This window comes from Stomoxys calcitrans, chromosome 1, assembly GCF_963082655.1.
Source record: "Stomoxys calcitrans chromosome 1, idStoCalc2.1, whole genome shotgun sequence".
Classification (NCBI taxonomy): domain Eukaryota; kingdom Metazoa; phylum Arthropoda; class Insecta; order Diptera; family Muscidae; genus Stomoxys; species Stomoxys calcitrans.
This window is the reverse complement of record NC_081552.1, coordinates 229,390,867-229,405,706: the sequence shown is the minus strand read 5'-3', so window position 1 is coordinate 229,405,706 and position 14,840 is coordinate 229,390,867. Positions and strand designations below refer to the sequence as shown.

Below are 14,840 nucleotides of genomic sequence, written 5' to 3'. Positions count from 1 at the left end.
TGGTTCAAATCGGTCCATAACCTGATATAGCTGTCATATAAACCGATCTTGGGTCTTGATTTCTTGAGCCTCTAGACGACGCAATTCTTATCCGATTTGAGTGAAATTTTGCACGACGTGTTTTGTTATGATGTCCAACAACTGTGCCAAGTATGGTTCAAATCGGTTCATAACCTGATATAGCTGTCATATAAACCGATCTTGGGTCTTGACTTCTTGAGCCTCTAGACGACGCAATTCTTATCCGATTGGAATGAAATTTCGCACTACGTGTTTTGTTATGATATCCAACAACGGTGCCAAGTATGGTTCAAATCGGTCCATAACCTGATATAGCTGCCATATAAACCGAGCTTGGGTCTTGACTTCTTGAGCCTCTAGACGACGCAATTCTTATCGGATAGGAATAAAATTTCGCACGACATGTTTTGTTATGATATCCAATAACTGTGCCAACTATGATTCAAATCAGTCCATAACCTGATATAGCTGCCATATAAACCGATCTTGGGTCTTGACTTCTTGAGCCTTTAGAGGGCGCAATACTTATCCGATTTGAATGAATTTTGGCACGACGTGTTTTGTTATGATATCCAACAACTCTGCCAAGTATGGTTCAAATCGGTCAATAAACTGATATAGCTGTCATATAAACCGATCTTGGGTCTTGACTTCTTGAGCCTCTAGAGGGCGCAATTCTTATCCGATTTGAATGAATTTTGGCACGACGTGTTTTGTTATGATATCCAATAACTGTGCCAAGTACGGCGGATTCTCTCATGACCATCAACATACGTGTTTATTATGGTCTGAATCGGTCTATAGCCCGATACAGCTGCCATATAAATCGATCTCTCTATTTTACTTCCTGAACCCTTAAAGGGCGCACTTCTTATTCGAATTGGCTGACATTTTACACTGGTCTCCAACATATAATTTAATTGTGGTCCAAACCGGACCATATCTTGTTTTTAGTTGTTGTTGTTGTTTTTGTAGTAGCAGTGTTTGGTACACTGAGGCGGCAGCCCTGGCCGATGAAGGAATTCATCGGGTCAATCCGGGTATAGTTTACACTGTACACTGTAGGGTATAGTTTGCACTGTAGAATAGTAGGGTATACTAACTTGAATATAGCGTTTAAATCACCTCAAATTATTTGTGCATGATTTCAAAACAATCTAGCAATGCCCCATAAACTGTGTGTCGACATCTTGGCGATAGAGTTTAGCTAACCGCCTGAAATTTGGCACAAATACTTCAGTGTATAGAGTACAAGTTTGCCATTCAGTTTTGATTTGATATATGATTACCAAACCTATTTTTGGTTAGACTATAAGTAGCAACCCTTTGCAATGCAATTTCATTAGATTGTTGGAACCACATTCAAAATAATAAATCAAATATTTATTTGCATCATTAAGATAATCAACGTTTTCCAAAGCAAATATTTCTAAGATAATGACTATTGCTCATGCTTCTTTAGAATCGAGTCTGAATAGGTCAGTGCTCTTTGCAAATATCGACGTAGATGTGTACATACCCCTCCCCAATAATGGGTGTCATATATAATGGGCATATATACACCCCATAATGGATTATGAATTGCGAATTCACGCGAATTATTTAATGACAGATAAGTCGTTGCCAATTTGATCAATCCACAGGCAAGGTGTCAACTCAAATGCAATTGTCAACGACATTATCGTGCCGGATTTTACTTAAAAAATTCATTTACACCCTCTGTATATACATATATGGGCATTTTGTGACAATAAAACTAATTTGGTTAATTTTTGTTTTTCGTTTTTTCCAATTACAGTTAAATATACAAAGCCAACATGCATAGAGCCAATACAGCCTTCAATTTGGCTTTATCGCCAATTGCACATAAGAGCTTTGCTACCTGGCTGTTGAAGGGCAGTAACAAGAAGGTAAATTGAGATTTATAAAAAAAAGTTTTCTCAAAAATTGATTACCTTTTCTTTTCTGATTCCACAGGTTGTGCATAATGCTATGGCCGCCGCTGCTTTACGTTGTTACAACTCCGCTGCAGCCGAACCCTTTGCAAATGGCACCACAGCTTCTTATGTGGAAGAGATGTACAATGCCTGGTTAAGAGATCCAACCTCTGTACACACTGTAAGTTTAATTAAAGAAAAAAAAACTATTTTAGACAGTTTTGCAATATCAAAAATAAAATATTGGGTTGCCCAAAAAGTAATTGCGGATTTTTCGTACAGTCGGCGTTGACAAATTTTTTCAACGGCTTGTGACTCTGTAATTGCATTCTTTCTTCTGTCAGTTTTATTAAAAATGCATTTACTTTCTTTTAAAAAAATCCGCAATTACTTTTTGGGCAACCCAATATCATTGTAAATTCCTTGTAATAAATGAATTGATTGCGGACGAAGGATAGCACAACTATTTAGAAGCAATCCCATGGCAGCCGGTTGTACGTACCGGATTGACCCGATAAAGTCCTTCATCGACAAGGGCTGCCGACCCAGTGTACAACACACTGCTACAACAACAACCATTTAAACACGTACACGAGTTTAAATGGTTGTTGTTGTAGCAGTGTGTTGTACACTAGTCGGCAGCCACTTGTCGATGATGGACTTCACTACGGGAGTATAATCATACTGGCTATTGTCGCAAGGTGCTGTGCGAACATAGCCAGCAGTGGGTCACAAGCGTCGTCGTCGTCGCCTTCTGCGTCCTCGTCGTCGGACTATGTGACCCCCCCGACCTCTACCGTACGGCAATTTACGCAACGGCAGCATCTCAGCTCAAATATTGCCAGGCCAGTACCAGGCCAGTGCCGGGAAGTGTCTCGTTCTTGCAGTTAAACTGCAACGGACCTCGTGGCAAGATCGATGAGATTGTGGACTTTATGAGTCGGAAGAGCATATTGGTCGCAGCGATCCAGGAGACAAAGCTGACCAACACCTGCAGCTTGCACAGTTGTCACGGTCAATCCCATGCCAGCCGGTTGTACGCACCGGATTGACCCGATGGAATCCTCATCGGCAAGGGCTGCCGCCTCAGTGTACGTGTTTGTCTTTTTTCGTCATGGGAGAGGCACATCCCGGAGTGCCTTCTCAGCACGCTTCTGGTCCGTGCCGGGATTGAAAAGAACCGCGGACTCTGGTTCTGTTCGGTTTGCCAGAACCGCCTTCATCATCGGTCGGTGTCGGTGAGGTGTAACCGGTGCATGGAGTGGGTACATTTCCGATCTTGCTCTGGCCTAACTTCACTATGGGAGTATAGTCATACTGGCTATTGTCGCAAGGTGCTGTGCGTACATAGCCAGCAGTGGGTCACAAGCGTCGTCGTCGGACTATATTTCGCTGCAAGAAATCTGAAGATATCTGCCACCAAATTTTCAGCCACATTGTTCACTACAAATATGCGTGAGGTGAATACTGAGCTGACTGTGATGGTCGATGGAGCAACGATTCCGAGCATCGAGTGTCCCAAAATACTTGGCGTCACCTTTGACATCTTTTTCACATTCTCCCCACATGCCACAACAATTTGCGATGACGTCAAAAGTAGAAATAAGGTCCTCAAGTCACTTGCTAACAGCACTTGGGACGCAGACAAAGAAACCTTGTTGACCATGTACAAAGCAATTGGCCGGTCTGTGGTAACGCCAGTGTGGTCTCGTCAACTTTGTGACACGCAGTGGAATAATATTCATATCTGTCAGAATGTCGCCCTCTGAACTTCGACGGGCTGTCTCCTCAGTTCCCATGTGGACCACCTCTATCAGGAGACAAAGATCCTACCAGTGCGAAGAAGCTGCCTAAGCAATACCTGTTGGGCTGTAATCGCAGAAACCATCCAAATCATCATCTTGTGAATAGATATCCACCGCCCAGAAGCCTTAAGTTAGATCTACATGATCTAGAGCGTGAGGTGCAGCGCTACAAGAGAGAACCTCTAGATCAAGCGGCATATCAATCAGGTCTAGACAACATTCATGCTTACACGGTAGCAGATGCGGTAATAGGCTACCTGGTGAATGTAGTCCTTGGAGAACGACCGCCACCCATTGCACCCGAAGAAATCGACCTCCCCCGGCAAACCAGAGTAGTTCTGGCTCAATTACGTTCAGGCAGATGTAGCCGCCTCAACTCCTACAGAGCAAGGATTGATGCAGACGTGCCCCGATTGTAACCAGAGACCGCACGATACACGTCACCTGTTTAACTGCCCGGCCAAACCCACTCGACTCAGACCCAGATCTCTGTGGACGCACCCCATCTTAGTCGCAGAGATCCTGGGTCTTGACACTCAACAGAATCAAGCGGACGAAAGATAGAACACAACAAACTGCCACAACAACAACAATCACCAACATCGCACTGAACAGTATATGCAGATCTGCGATGATGGAGTTATGGAAAAGGGGAAGACGTAGCTCCCCTTTATCATCTTCAACACTTCAATTCACTTGCCTTTCTGGACTTTTGTAAAGGTTCAAGAAAATCACCGTTAAAATCGTTTTGTCCATCATTTTTATACCCTCCACCATAGGATGGGGGGTATACTAATTTCGTCATTCAGTTACAAACAGAATGACGAAAATATCGTCTGAGACCCCATAAATATTCGTCTGAGACCCCATAAAGTATATATATTCTTGATCGTCGCGACATTTTATGTCGATCTAGCCATGTCCGTCCGGCCGCCCTTCCGCCTGTCTGTCGAAAGCACGCTAACTGCACAAATACTTTTTATTAGTGTAGTTCAGTTGGTATTGTAAATGGGCCATATCGGTCCATGTTTTGATATAGCTGCCATATAAACCGAACTTGGGCCTCTAGAGTGCGCAATTCTTATCCGATTGCACGTAGTATTTTGTTATGATATGCAACAACTGTACCAAGTATGGTTCAAATCGGTCCATAATCTGATATAACTGCCATATAAACCGATCTTGGGTCTTGACTTCTTGAGCTTCTTGAGGGCGCAATTCTTATCCGATTGGGATGAAATTTTGCACGTAGTATTTTGTTATGATATGCAACAACTGTGCCAAGTATGGTTCAAATCGGTCCATAATCTGATATAGCTGGCATATAAACCGATCTTGGGTCTTGACTTCTTGAGCCACTGGAGTGTGCAATTCTTATCCGATTGGAATGAAATTTCGCACGTTGTATTTTGTTATGATATCCAACAACTGTGCCAAGTATGGTTCAAATTGGTTCATAACCTGATATAGCTGTCATATAAACAGATCTGGGGACTTGACTTCTTGAGCTTCTTGAGGGCGCAATTATTATCCGATTTGCCTGAAATTTTGTACGACGGATTCCCTCGTGACCATCAATATACGTGTTTATCATGGTCTAAATCGGTCTATAGCCCGATACAGCTCCCATATAAATCGATCTCTCTATTTTACTTCTTGAGCCCCCAAAGGGCGTAATTCTTATTCGAATTGGATGACATTTTACACAGGTCTCCAACATATAATTGAATTGTGGTCCAAACCCGACCATATCTTGATATCGCTCTTATAGCAGAGCAAATATTTTCTTATATCCTTTGTTTTGCCTAAGAAGAGATGCCGGAAAAAGAACTCGACAAATGCGATCCATGGTGGAGGGTATATAAGATTCGGTCCGGCCGAACTTCTCACGCTTTTACTTGTTTATACTTTGTTTGGCAATGTTGATGTGTTTTGTAGTTCTTAGCATTGATGATCAGTTCGTATCGCAGAGATTAGCATGTCCGCCTATGACGCTAAACGCCTGGGTTCGAGTCCTGGTGAGACCATCAGAAAAAATTTTTAGCGATGGTTTTCCCCATCTAATGCTGGCAACATTTGTAAGGTACTATGCCTTGTAAAAACTTCTCTCCGAAGAGGTGTCGCACTGCGGCACGCCGTTCGGACTCGCCTATAAATAGGTGGCCACCTTATCATAGTGCTTAAGCTTGAGTCCGACTGCACTCTTTGATAAGTGGGAAATTTGCCCCTGCTGATTAGTGGAATGTTAATGGGCAAAGTTTGCAATTTGCATAGCAGAAATTAAGGCTTTCTTCTCTCTCAATGCGCTAAGGAGAGTTAGAGGACTTTTGAGCCCTGTTTCAAAACCAAAAGCGTGCTCTACACCGTACTCTATAGTCTTTGGGTATGTAGGGCAACTTAATCAATTTGACAAAGGTGTTGATGACGAAACATGGTGTATCAGAAATCATGATCCACCAAGCCAGTCAAAGTGTTTTGAATTGTAACACACGCTTGCTCAACTTTTTTTTATAAGTTTTTTGCTATGCTATCTGATTTGCAGCTAGAAGATATTCGAAAAAAGTTTTTGATTTTTTTTTCTTAACTCTTAAAATGTATGGCTTTATAACTTGTGTCTTTAATACTCTCTTACAGTCTTGGGATGCCTATTTCCGCAACAACACCTATTGCGGTCCCCCAAATCTCGCTCCACAACAATATAACTCATTGCCCGTGTCGGCTTATGCTGGTATGGCTGGTGTAGGTGGTGCCGCACCAGACTCAAAGACCATTGACGATCATTTGGCTGTGCAGGCTATTATCAGAAGCTACCAGGTATGTTTCTTCATTCTACAAATACAAGATTTCATTTTTATTTGGATCATTATCATTTCACATTTGAGAAAAATGGGGTATTTTTCGTTTGCCTTGTACATCTACTACTGTTTATGAGTTGTTGTTTAATTTAATTTAGTTTTAATTGTTTCTATCTATTACTCTTTAATTAAAACTGGTATGGAATAAAATAGAATAATTTAATAGTGTATGTAATTAAGATATTATTGTAACGTTGTATAAATGTTGTGCAATGTATGTAAGTGTATGGATGGATTAATGTGACTAGTGACAAGTTTTAAGGGTTGTATTGAACAAAATGGAGACTAAGTTAAAGTTTAAACTACTCTGTGACAGAGAAATGCTTGTTAAATATGAATTCAGGGGAAATAAATTAGCTCTTGGCTTTATTTTAAGGGTGATTTTTTAAGAACTATAGGAAAATTTCGGACCATAAATGAATGATGAACATAGAAGTCATTGTGTAATATTTCAGTTCATTCGGCTAAGAATTGGGCCTTGTAGGGGCTCAAGAAACAAAATCGGGAGATCGGTTTATATGGGAGCTGTATTAAGCTATTGATCGATTCAGACCATATTAGACACATATGTTGAAGGTCATGAGAGAAGTCGTTGTACAAAATTTGTGCCAAATCGTATGAGAATCGCGCCCTCTAGCGGCTCAAGAAGTCAAGATCCCAGATCGGTTAATATGGCAGCTATATCAGGTTAAATACCGATTTACGCCATACTTGGCACATTTATTGGGAGACATAACAAAACACTACGTGCAAAATTTCAGCCAAATCGGATGAGAATTGCGTCCTCTAGAAGCTCAAGAAGTCAGGACCCAAGATCGGTTTATATGACAGCTATATCAGGTTATATACCGATTTACGCCATACTTGGCACAGTTATTGGGAGTCATAACAAAACACTACGTGCAAAATTTCAGCCAAATCGGATGAGAAATGCGCCCTCTAGAAGCTCAAGAAGTCAGGACCCAAGATCGGTTTATATGACAGCTATACCAGATTATGAACCGATTTGAACTATTCTTAACACAGTTGTTGGAAATGATACCAACACACCACCTGCAAAATTTTAGTCAAATCGGACGAGAATTGCGCCCTCCAAGGGCTCAATAAGTCAAGACCCAACACCGGTTTATATCAAAACATGGACCGATTTGAACCATACTTAGAACAGTTATTGGAAGTCATAACGAAACACCACGTGCAAAATTTCATTCAAATCGGACGAGAATTGTGCCCTCTAAAGGCTCAATAAGTCAAGACCCAAGATCGGTTTATATGGCAGCTATATCAAAACATGGACCGATATATCCCATTTACAATCCCAACCGACCTACACTAATAAGAAGTATTTGTGCAAAATTTCAAGCGGCTAGCTTTACTCCTTCGAAAGTTAGCGTGCTTTCGAATTGCGCCCTCTAGAGGCTCAAGAAGTCAAGACCCAAGATCGGTTTATATGGCAGCTATATCAAAGCATGAGCCGATTTGAAACATTATTAGCGCAGTTGTTGGAGGTGATATCAAAACACCACGTGCAAAATTTCATTCAAATCGGACGAGAATTGTGCCCTCTAAAGGCACAATAAGTCAAGACCCAAGATCGGTTTATATGGCAGCTTTATCAAAACATGGACCGATATAGCCCATTTACAATCTCAACCGACCTACACTAATAACAAGTATTTGTGTAAAATTTCAAGAGGCTAGCTTTACTCCTTCGAAAGTTAGCGTGCTTTCGAATTGCGCCCTCTAGAGGCTCAATAAGTCAAGACCTAAGATCGGTTTATATCGCAGCTATATCAAAGCATGAACCGATTTGAACCATACTTAGCGCAGTTGTTGGAAGTGATATCAAAACACTACGTGGAAAATTTCAGTCAAATCGGATGAGAATTGCGCCCTCTAGAGCAAGACCCAAGATCGGTTTATATAGCAGCTATATCAAAACATGGACCGATATATCCCATTTACAATTCCAACCGACCTACACTATTTAGAAGTATTTGTGCAAAATTTCAAGCGGCTAGCTTTACTCCTTCGAAAGTTAGCATGCTTTCGACAGACAGACGGACAGAGATGGCTAGATCGACTTAGAAAGACATGACGATCAAGAATTTATATACTTTATGGGGTCTCAGACGCATATTTCGAAGTGTTACAAACAGAATGACGAAATTGGTATACCACCATCCTATGGTGAAGGGTATACAAAAACACATAACATTCAGAAAAATGCATTAAATCTTTATATGAATCATAGTACGGACCGTATAATTAATTTTTGAAGATAATTTTATGCAAATGTTCACCGTGACTGCGTCTTAAATGCTTCATCCGCTTAGTCCAATTTTGGCATACTATTTCCAACATTTTGGCCGGTATCTCACGAATAAATGCTTAAATGTTGTCTTCCAATGGGTTTGTTGAAGCGAGCTTGACTGTATAGACATGAGCTTTAGCACAGCCCCACAAAAAATAGTCTAGCGTTAAATGGCATGATCTAGGTGGCCATGTGACCGGTCCCGAACGTGAAATAAAATATTCAACGAACTCGTCTCTCAATAAGTCCATTGTTAGGCGTGCTGTGTAGCATGTTGCACCGTCTTGTTGAAACCACATGTCACGCAAGTCAAACTCTTGCATTTTGGACAAAAATAAGTTATATATCATCTCATGATAGCTCTCACCATTCACAGTTACGTAACGATTCGTATCTACTTTGAAGAAGTACGGTCCAATGATGCCACTAGCCCATAAACCGCACCAAACTGCGACTTTCTGGATGCATTGCTAGCTTTTGCAATGCTTCTGGCCGATATTCACTCCAAAATCGGCAATTCTGCTTATTTACGTACCCATTCAGCCAAAAATTATCTTCATCGCTGAATGGAAGAAGCACGTGAAGAACTTTCTGAACAGTGCACGCATTTGATAATAAAATTCAAAAATTTACAAGCATTGTTCATTTGTAAGACGATTCATGGTTAAATTATAGACCAAACTGAAGATGTTTGACAGTGGTGCCAGTGGTGACAAAAATATAATAGATAAAAAATCACCCTCTATTATTTAATGAAGAATTAATTCATTTAATGAAAAATTGATGAAGACCCCCTATTAGTCAAATTTTCTTCAATACATCCAATTTTATGGTATTTAAGTAAGTTTAAAACTATTTTGTTTAGTAGTGAAAAGGAGAAAGTCATAGTAGTTTGTATGCCTTCATAAAATAGTTAAATGAAAACCATATCTCAACCATAGGTTGATTCGGAGAAAAGAAAAATACATTTGATGCATAAAACCATTTGTGAAGAAATTAGAGAACACAGTTTTTCATGACAACCACTATTTTTATAACTATAAATTTAACAGTATATTGACATTTTAAGAAAAACCATATGAATTCTTAACTCAAGAAATTGTCATAAAAAATGATTTTTAATATTTCCAAATATTGGGTTGCCCAAAAAGTAATTGCGGATTTTTCATATAGTCAGCGTTGACAAATTTGTTCACAGCTTGTGACTCTGTAATTGCATTCTTTCTTCTGTCACTTATCAGCTGTTACTTTTAGATTGCTTTAGAAAAAAAGTGTAAAAAAGTATATTTGATTAAAGTTCATTCTAAGTATTATTAAAAATGCATTTACTTTCTTTTAAAAAATCCGCAATTACTTTTTGGGCAACCCAATAGTTCGGTGCGGGTTGTCTTTAAAGGGTTAATATATTTACTATTCACCAGCAAATTTCATTGCATGTAAAGCCTCACTGAAACTTACTATTCCATATGGTTTTAAACAATGCAGTTTTTATATAAGCCCATAAATGTACACTTATTGCAAAGTTATGTAAACAATATTGTGAAGCATCAAAATGTTCTTCTTCTTTAATTGGCTATGACAGAATATTTGTTCCACTATCCGAACGTAGAATAGCGTTCCAAGAGCTCAATCATCTGCGCTCATTCTAAAATCTCTGACACCAAGTTTCGAGGTGTCTCCCACCACTTATAGTTCAGCGGGTAACCCATCGGCTCCTGCTGCCTTGTTGTTCTTTAGTCGGGTCACTGCTACCTGGACCGCATTCTGACTAGGAGGTAAACATTCTATACCATAATCATTGATTGGTTCTGCGGTATCCTCTTCACCGCCAACGTCGGACACTAGCAGTTCTGTAAAATGTTCTTCCCATATCCTCAGCATGTTGTCTGTGTCAGTTACCAGATTTCCTTCTTTGTCTCTGCAGGAGGATGTGCCTGCAACAAAGCCATCGGTCTGATGTTTAATTCTTTGGTAGAATTTCCGGACTTCATTCTGACTCCTGTACATCTCAATTCACTCACACTCACGTCTTTCCATTTCCTTTTTCTTTCTGTGGAATAGACGTATCTCCTCTCTCCTTTTCTTCTGATACCTCTTCTTTATCTGGCGCGTTGCTCTATATGCCGCATTCTTGGCTTCAGTAGCATCTCGACACTTTTGGTCGTACCATGGACTTTTTGGGGGAGGGTTCCGATACCCAAGTATGGATTTCACGGCATTTTCCATGCAGCAATAGTTTGCCACTGCGCCATTACATCATCGGAACAAGGAGTGCTTTCATCAAGCAGTTGGGTCAATTGATGCCCGCTGCCATCTGTTGTGTTTGCAGCTTTTCAGTGTCGAGATTCCGTGCAGTGTCAGATCGCACTTTCCTCGCCATGTTCAAACGGGTGCGAACCTTTGCTGCAACAAGGTAATGATCCGAATCTATATTCGCTCCACGAATCGATTGTAAAGGGTGATTTTTTTGAGGTTAGGATTTTCATGCATTAGTATTTGACAGATCACGTGGGATTTCAGACATGGTGTCAAAGAGAAAGATGCTCAGTATGCTTTGACATTTCATCATGAATAGACTTACTAACGAGCAACGCTTGCAAATCATTGAATTTTATTACCAAAATCAGTGTTCGGTTCGAAATGTGTTCAAATTTTGACAAATTTTGTTCAGCGATGAGGCTCATTTTTGGTTGAATGGCTACGTAAATAAGCAAAATTGCCGCATTTGGAGTGAAGAGCAACCAGAAGCCGTTCAAGAACTGCCCATGCATCCCGAAAAATGCACTGTTTGGTGTGGTTTGTACGCTGGTGGAATCATTGGACCGTATTTTTTCAAAGATGCTGTTGGACGCAACGTTACGGTGAATGAACACATTTCGAACCGAACACTGATTTTGGTAATAAAATTCAATGATTTGCAAGCGTTGCTCGTTAGTAAGTCTATTCATGATGAAATGTCAAAGCATACTGAGCATCTTTCTCTTTGACACCATGTCTGAAATCCCACGTGATCTGTCAAATACTAATGCATGAAAATCCTAACCTCAAAAAAATCACCCTTTATTTGGCTTTTATGCGGATTGTGGCTAGTCTCTCAAGTAAGAAAAATTTCTTACTTTTTTTAATTGTTTTTTTTTTTTTAATTTAATACGTTTCATTTAAACCCCTTATTGCAAAAGTCTGCAAATATGTCCGGTTTAGGGTATGGGCCCTAAAACCTATCAATATCTAGATCCACTTCCTTTAAGACCCAAAATTGTCATGGTGAGCAAATACGTCCTATTTGGGCGTGGTTTGGGGGGTAGGACGTCTACTAGGCAGTTGGTCCGAAATGTTGATATCAGATTCGTGGTCTTCTCCCAAATACCTTTCATTTGAGCCTCATATTTCCATAGTCAGCAAATATGACCGGTTTCAGGGGTGTTTTGGGGGATGGGGTGGCCGTTCAGTGACTTGGCCCTGAAAATATATATCAGATTCGTGTTCTACTCTAAAATACCTCTCATTTGAGCGCCATATTGCAATGGTCATCAAATACTTCTTATTTGGGTGGTGTTATGGGGGTGGGGTGGCCCCATAGACACTTTTCCCAAGTATTGATATCATATTTGTGCTTTACTTCCAAAGACCTCTCATTTGAGCCCCATATTGCTATGGTCGTAAAATTGTCCTCTTTGGGAAGTGTTTTTGTGAGAGGGGCGCCCCTCAAACACTTGGTTCTACATTTGGATATCAGATTTGTATTCTACATTCAAATACCTTTTATTTGAGCCCCATATTGCCATGGTCTGTAAATAAGTCCTATTTGGGGGATGTTTTGGCGAAGGGGAGGACCCCCAGAAATTTGTTCCCACATTTGGATATCAGATTCGCATTCTACTGGCAACTACCTATCATTTGAGTCCCATATTGCCATGGTCGGTAAATATGTCCGATTTAGGGATGTTTTGGGGTGGTCCCCCAAACACTTGGTCCAACAATTGGATATCAAATATGTTTTCTAATCCTAAATACCTTTCCTTTGAGTCCCATATTGTCGTGATGGGTCTTTATATATATTTGGTAGGTTTTGAGTGTGACGCGGCCCCCTTAGGTACCCCATCCGAAATTTAGATCCAAATTTTTGTTTTTACGTTACTATAAGACGGCCTTCCTATTGCTGGCAACATTTGCGAGGTACTATGCCATGTAAAACTTCTCTCCAAAGAGGCGTCGAACTGCGTCACGCCGTTCGGACTCGGCTATAAAATGAAGGACCCTTATCATTGAGCAAACTTAAATCGGACTGCACTCATTGATATGTAAGAAGTTTGCCCCTGTTCCTTAGTGGAATGTTCATGGGCAAAATTTGCAATTTGCATAATACGGCACACGAAATTTGGCTTAAATCGGAGCACCCATCTCCGTGATCTGGCATTTTTGAAAAATAGGGAGAGGGGAAGGGTCCGCTCCCCCTACAGATATCAAAAAAGGACGTACCCTATTTTCACCTTCACCACGGGCCCATAATGCACCATTTGAGAAAATTTCAAGATAATTGGTTCAGCCGTTTTTGAGTCTATAAGGAACACACAAACAAACAAACACAAATTGATTTTTATATATAAGATATATGAATCAAAATCAAGCAATCTAATCGGTGGTCAGGCATTATTGAGTTAACTTTGCAATTTTATGTGCAATAATACAAAGTTGCCGGTGGTGTGTTAGGGAAAGTCAAACCAAGAACAGGTCCGCATATAAATTGGGTTCATTGTTTTATATTTCTAAGCATATAACACGTGTATATTTTTAAGCCAAAAAACCAAAAAAAAATTGTTTTTATTTTTTTTTATTTATTTTTTGTTAAGTTAAAAAAAATTTTATTTATTTTTTTGTTAATTTTTAATTTTTAGTTTTTTTTTAATATTTTTTTTTTGTAATTTAATTTAATTGTTTTTTATTCAACTTTGTTTAATTTAATTTTTTTTTAATATTTTTAATTTAATTCTTTTTTAATGTAATTTATTTATTTATTTTTTAATTTTGTATTTTTTATATTTCAATTTTTTTTTTGTATAACATACTTTACAATTTTTATATTTTTAAGACAAAAGTCCAAACATTAATTTTTTATATTTTTTGATTTTAAATTTTTTAAATTTTTTTTATTTTTATTTTTAATTTTTTAATTTTTGTTTTAATTTTTGATTTTATTTTTAATTTTTTATTTTTTTTTTAATTTTTGATTTTATTTTTTTTTAATTTTTTATTTTTTTTTTAATTTTTTATTTTTTTTTTTAATTTTTTATTTTTTTTTTTAATTTTTTATTTTTATTTTTATTTTCCAAAATATTTTTTTACTTTTTATTTTTTTTTATTTTTATTTTTTTATATTTTTTTATATTATTATTTTTTTATATTTTTTGATTTTAAATTTTTTTAATTTTTTTTTTTATTTTTATTTTTAATTTTTTATTTTTTTTTTTTAATTTTTGATTTTATTTTTTTTTATTTTTATTTTTTTTTAATTTTTTATTTTTTTTTTTAAATTTTTATTTTTTTTGTTTAATTTTTTATTATTATATTTTTTTTTAAATTTTTTATTTTTTTTAATTTTTTATTTTTTTTTAATTTTGTATTTTTTTTAATTTTTTTATTTTTTTTTTAATTTTTTATTTTTTTTTAAGTTTTTATTTTTTTTTTAATTTTTTATTATTTTTATTTTTTTTTTTTTTCAATAAATTAAATTTTTTGTTAATGCCAAGTTGCTGGTGTGTTAGGGAAAGTCAAACCAAGAACTGGTCCGCATATAAATTGGGTTCATTGTTTTATATTTCTAAGCATATAACACGTGCATATTTTTAAGCCAAAACAACAAACGATTTTTTTTTAAATTTTTTTTTTGTTAATTAAAAATTTTTTTTAA

The 14,840-nt window shown here is 37.9% G+C and overlaps 2 protein-coding genes across 7 annotated transcripts in view; one reads left to right on the top strand and one right to left on the bottom strand.

The window, feature by feature from the left end:
• The window catches only part of LOC106092094 (protein SPT2 homolog), a 312,016-nt gene extending 309,984 nt beyond the window's left edge, over nt 1-2,032 (bottom strand). The window contains exon 1 of the mRNA XM_059360869.1: nt 1,977-2,032. The gene's annotated coding sequence lies outside the window, so the exon portion shown is untranslated. The remainder of the gene's footprint in view (nt 1-1,976) is intronic.
• The window catches only part of LOC106092437 (2-oxoglutarate dehydrogenase complex component E1), a 98,333-nt gene that overhangs the window by 45,056 nt on the left and 38,437 nt on the right, over nt 1-14,840 (top strand). For all 6 annotated transcript variants that reach the window (XM_059360863.1, XM_059360865.1, XM_059360862.1 and 3 more), the window contains exons 2-4: nt 1,820-1,931; nt 1,999-2,139; nt 6,398-6,577. In XM_059360863.1, coding sequence (XP_059216846.1) covers nt 1,839-1,931; nt 1,999-2,139; nt 6,398-6,577 — 414 coding nt within the window. In that variant the 5' untranslated portion in view covers nt 1,820-1,838. The remainder of the gene's footprint in view (nt 1-1,819; nt 1,932-1,998; nt 2,140-6,397; nt 6,578-14,840) is intronic.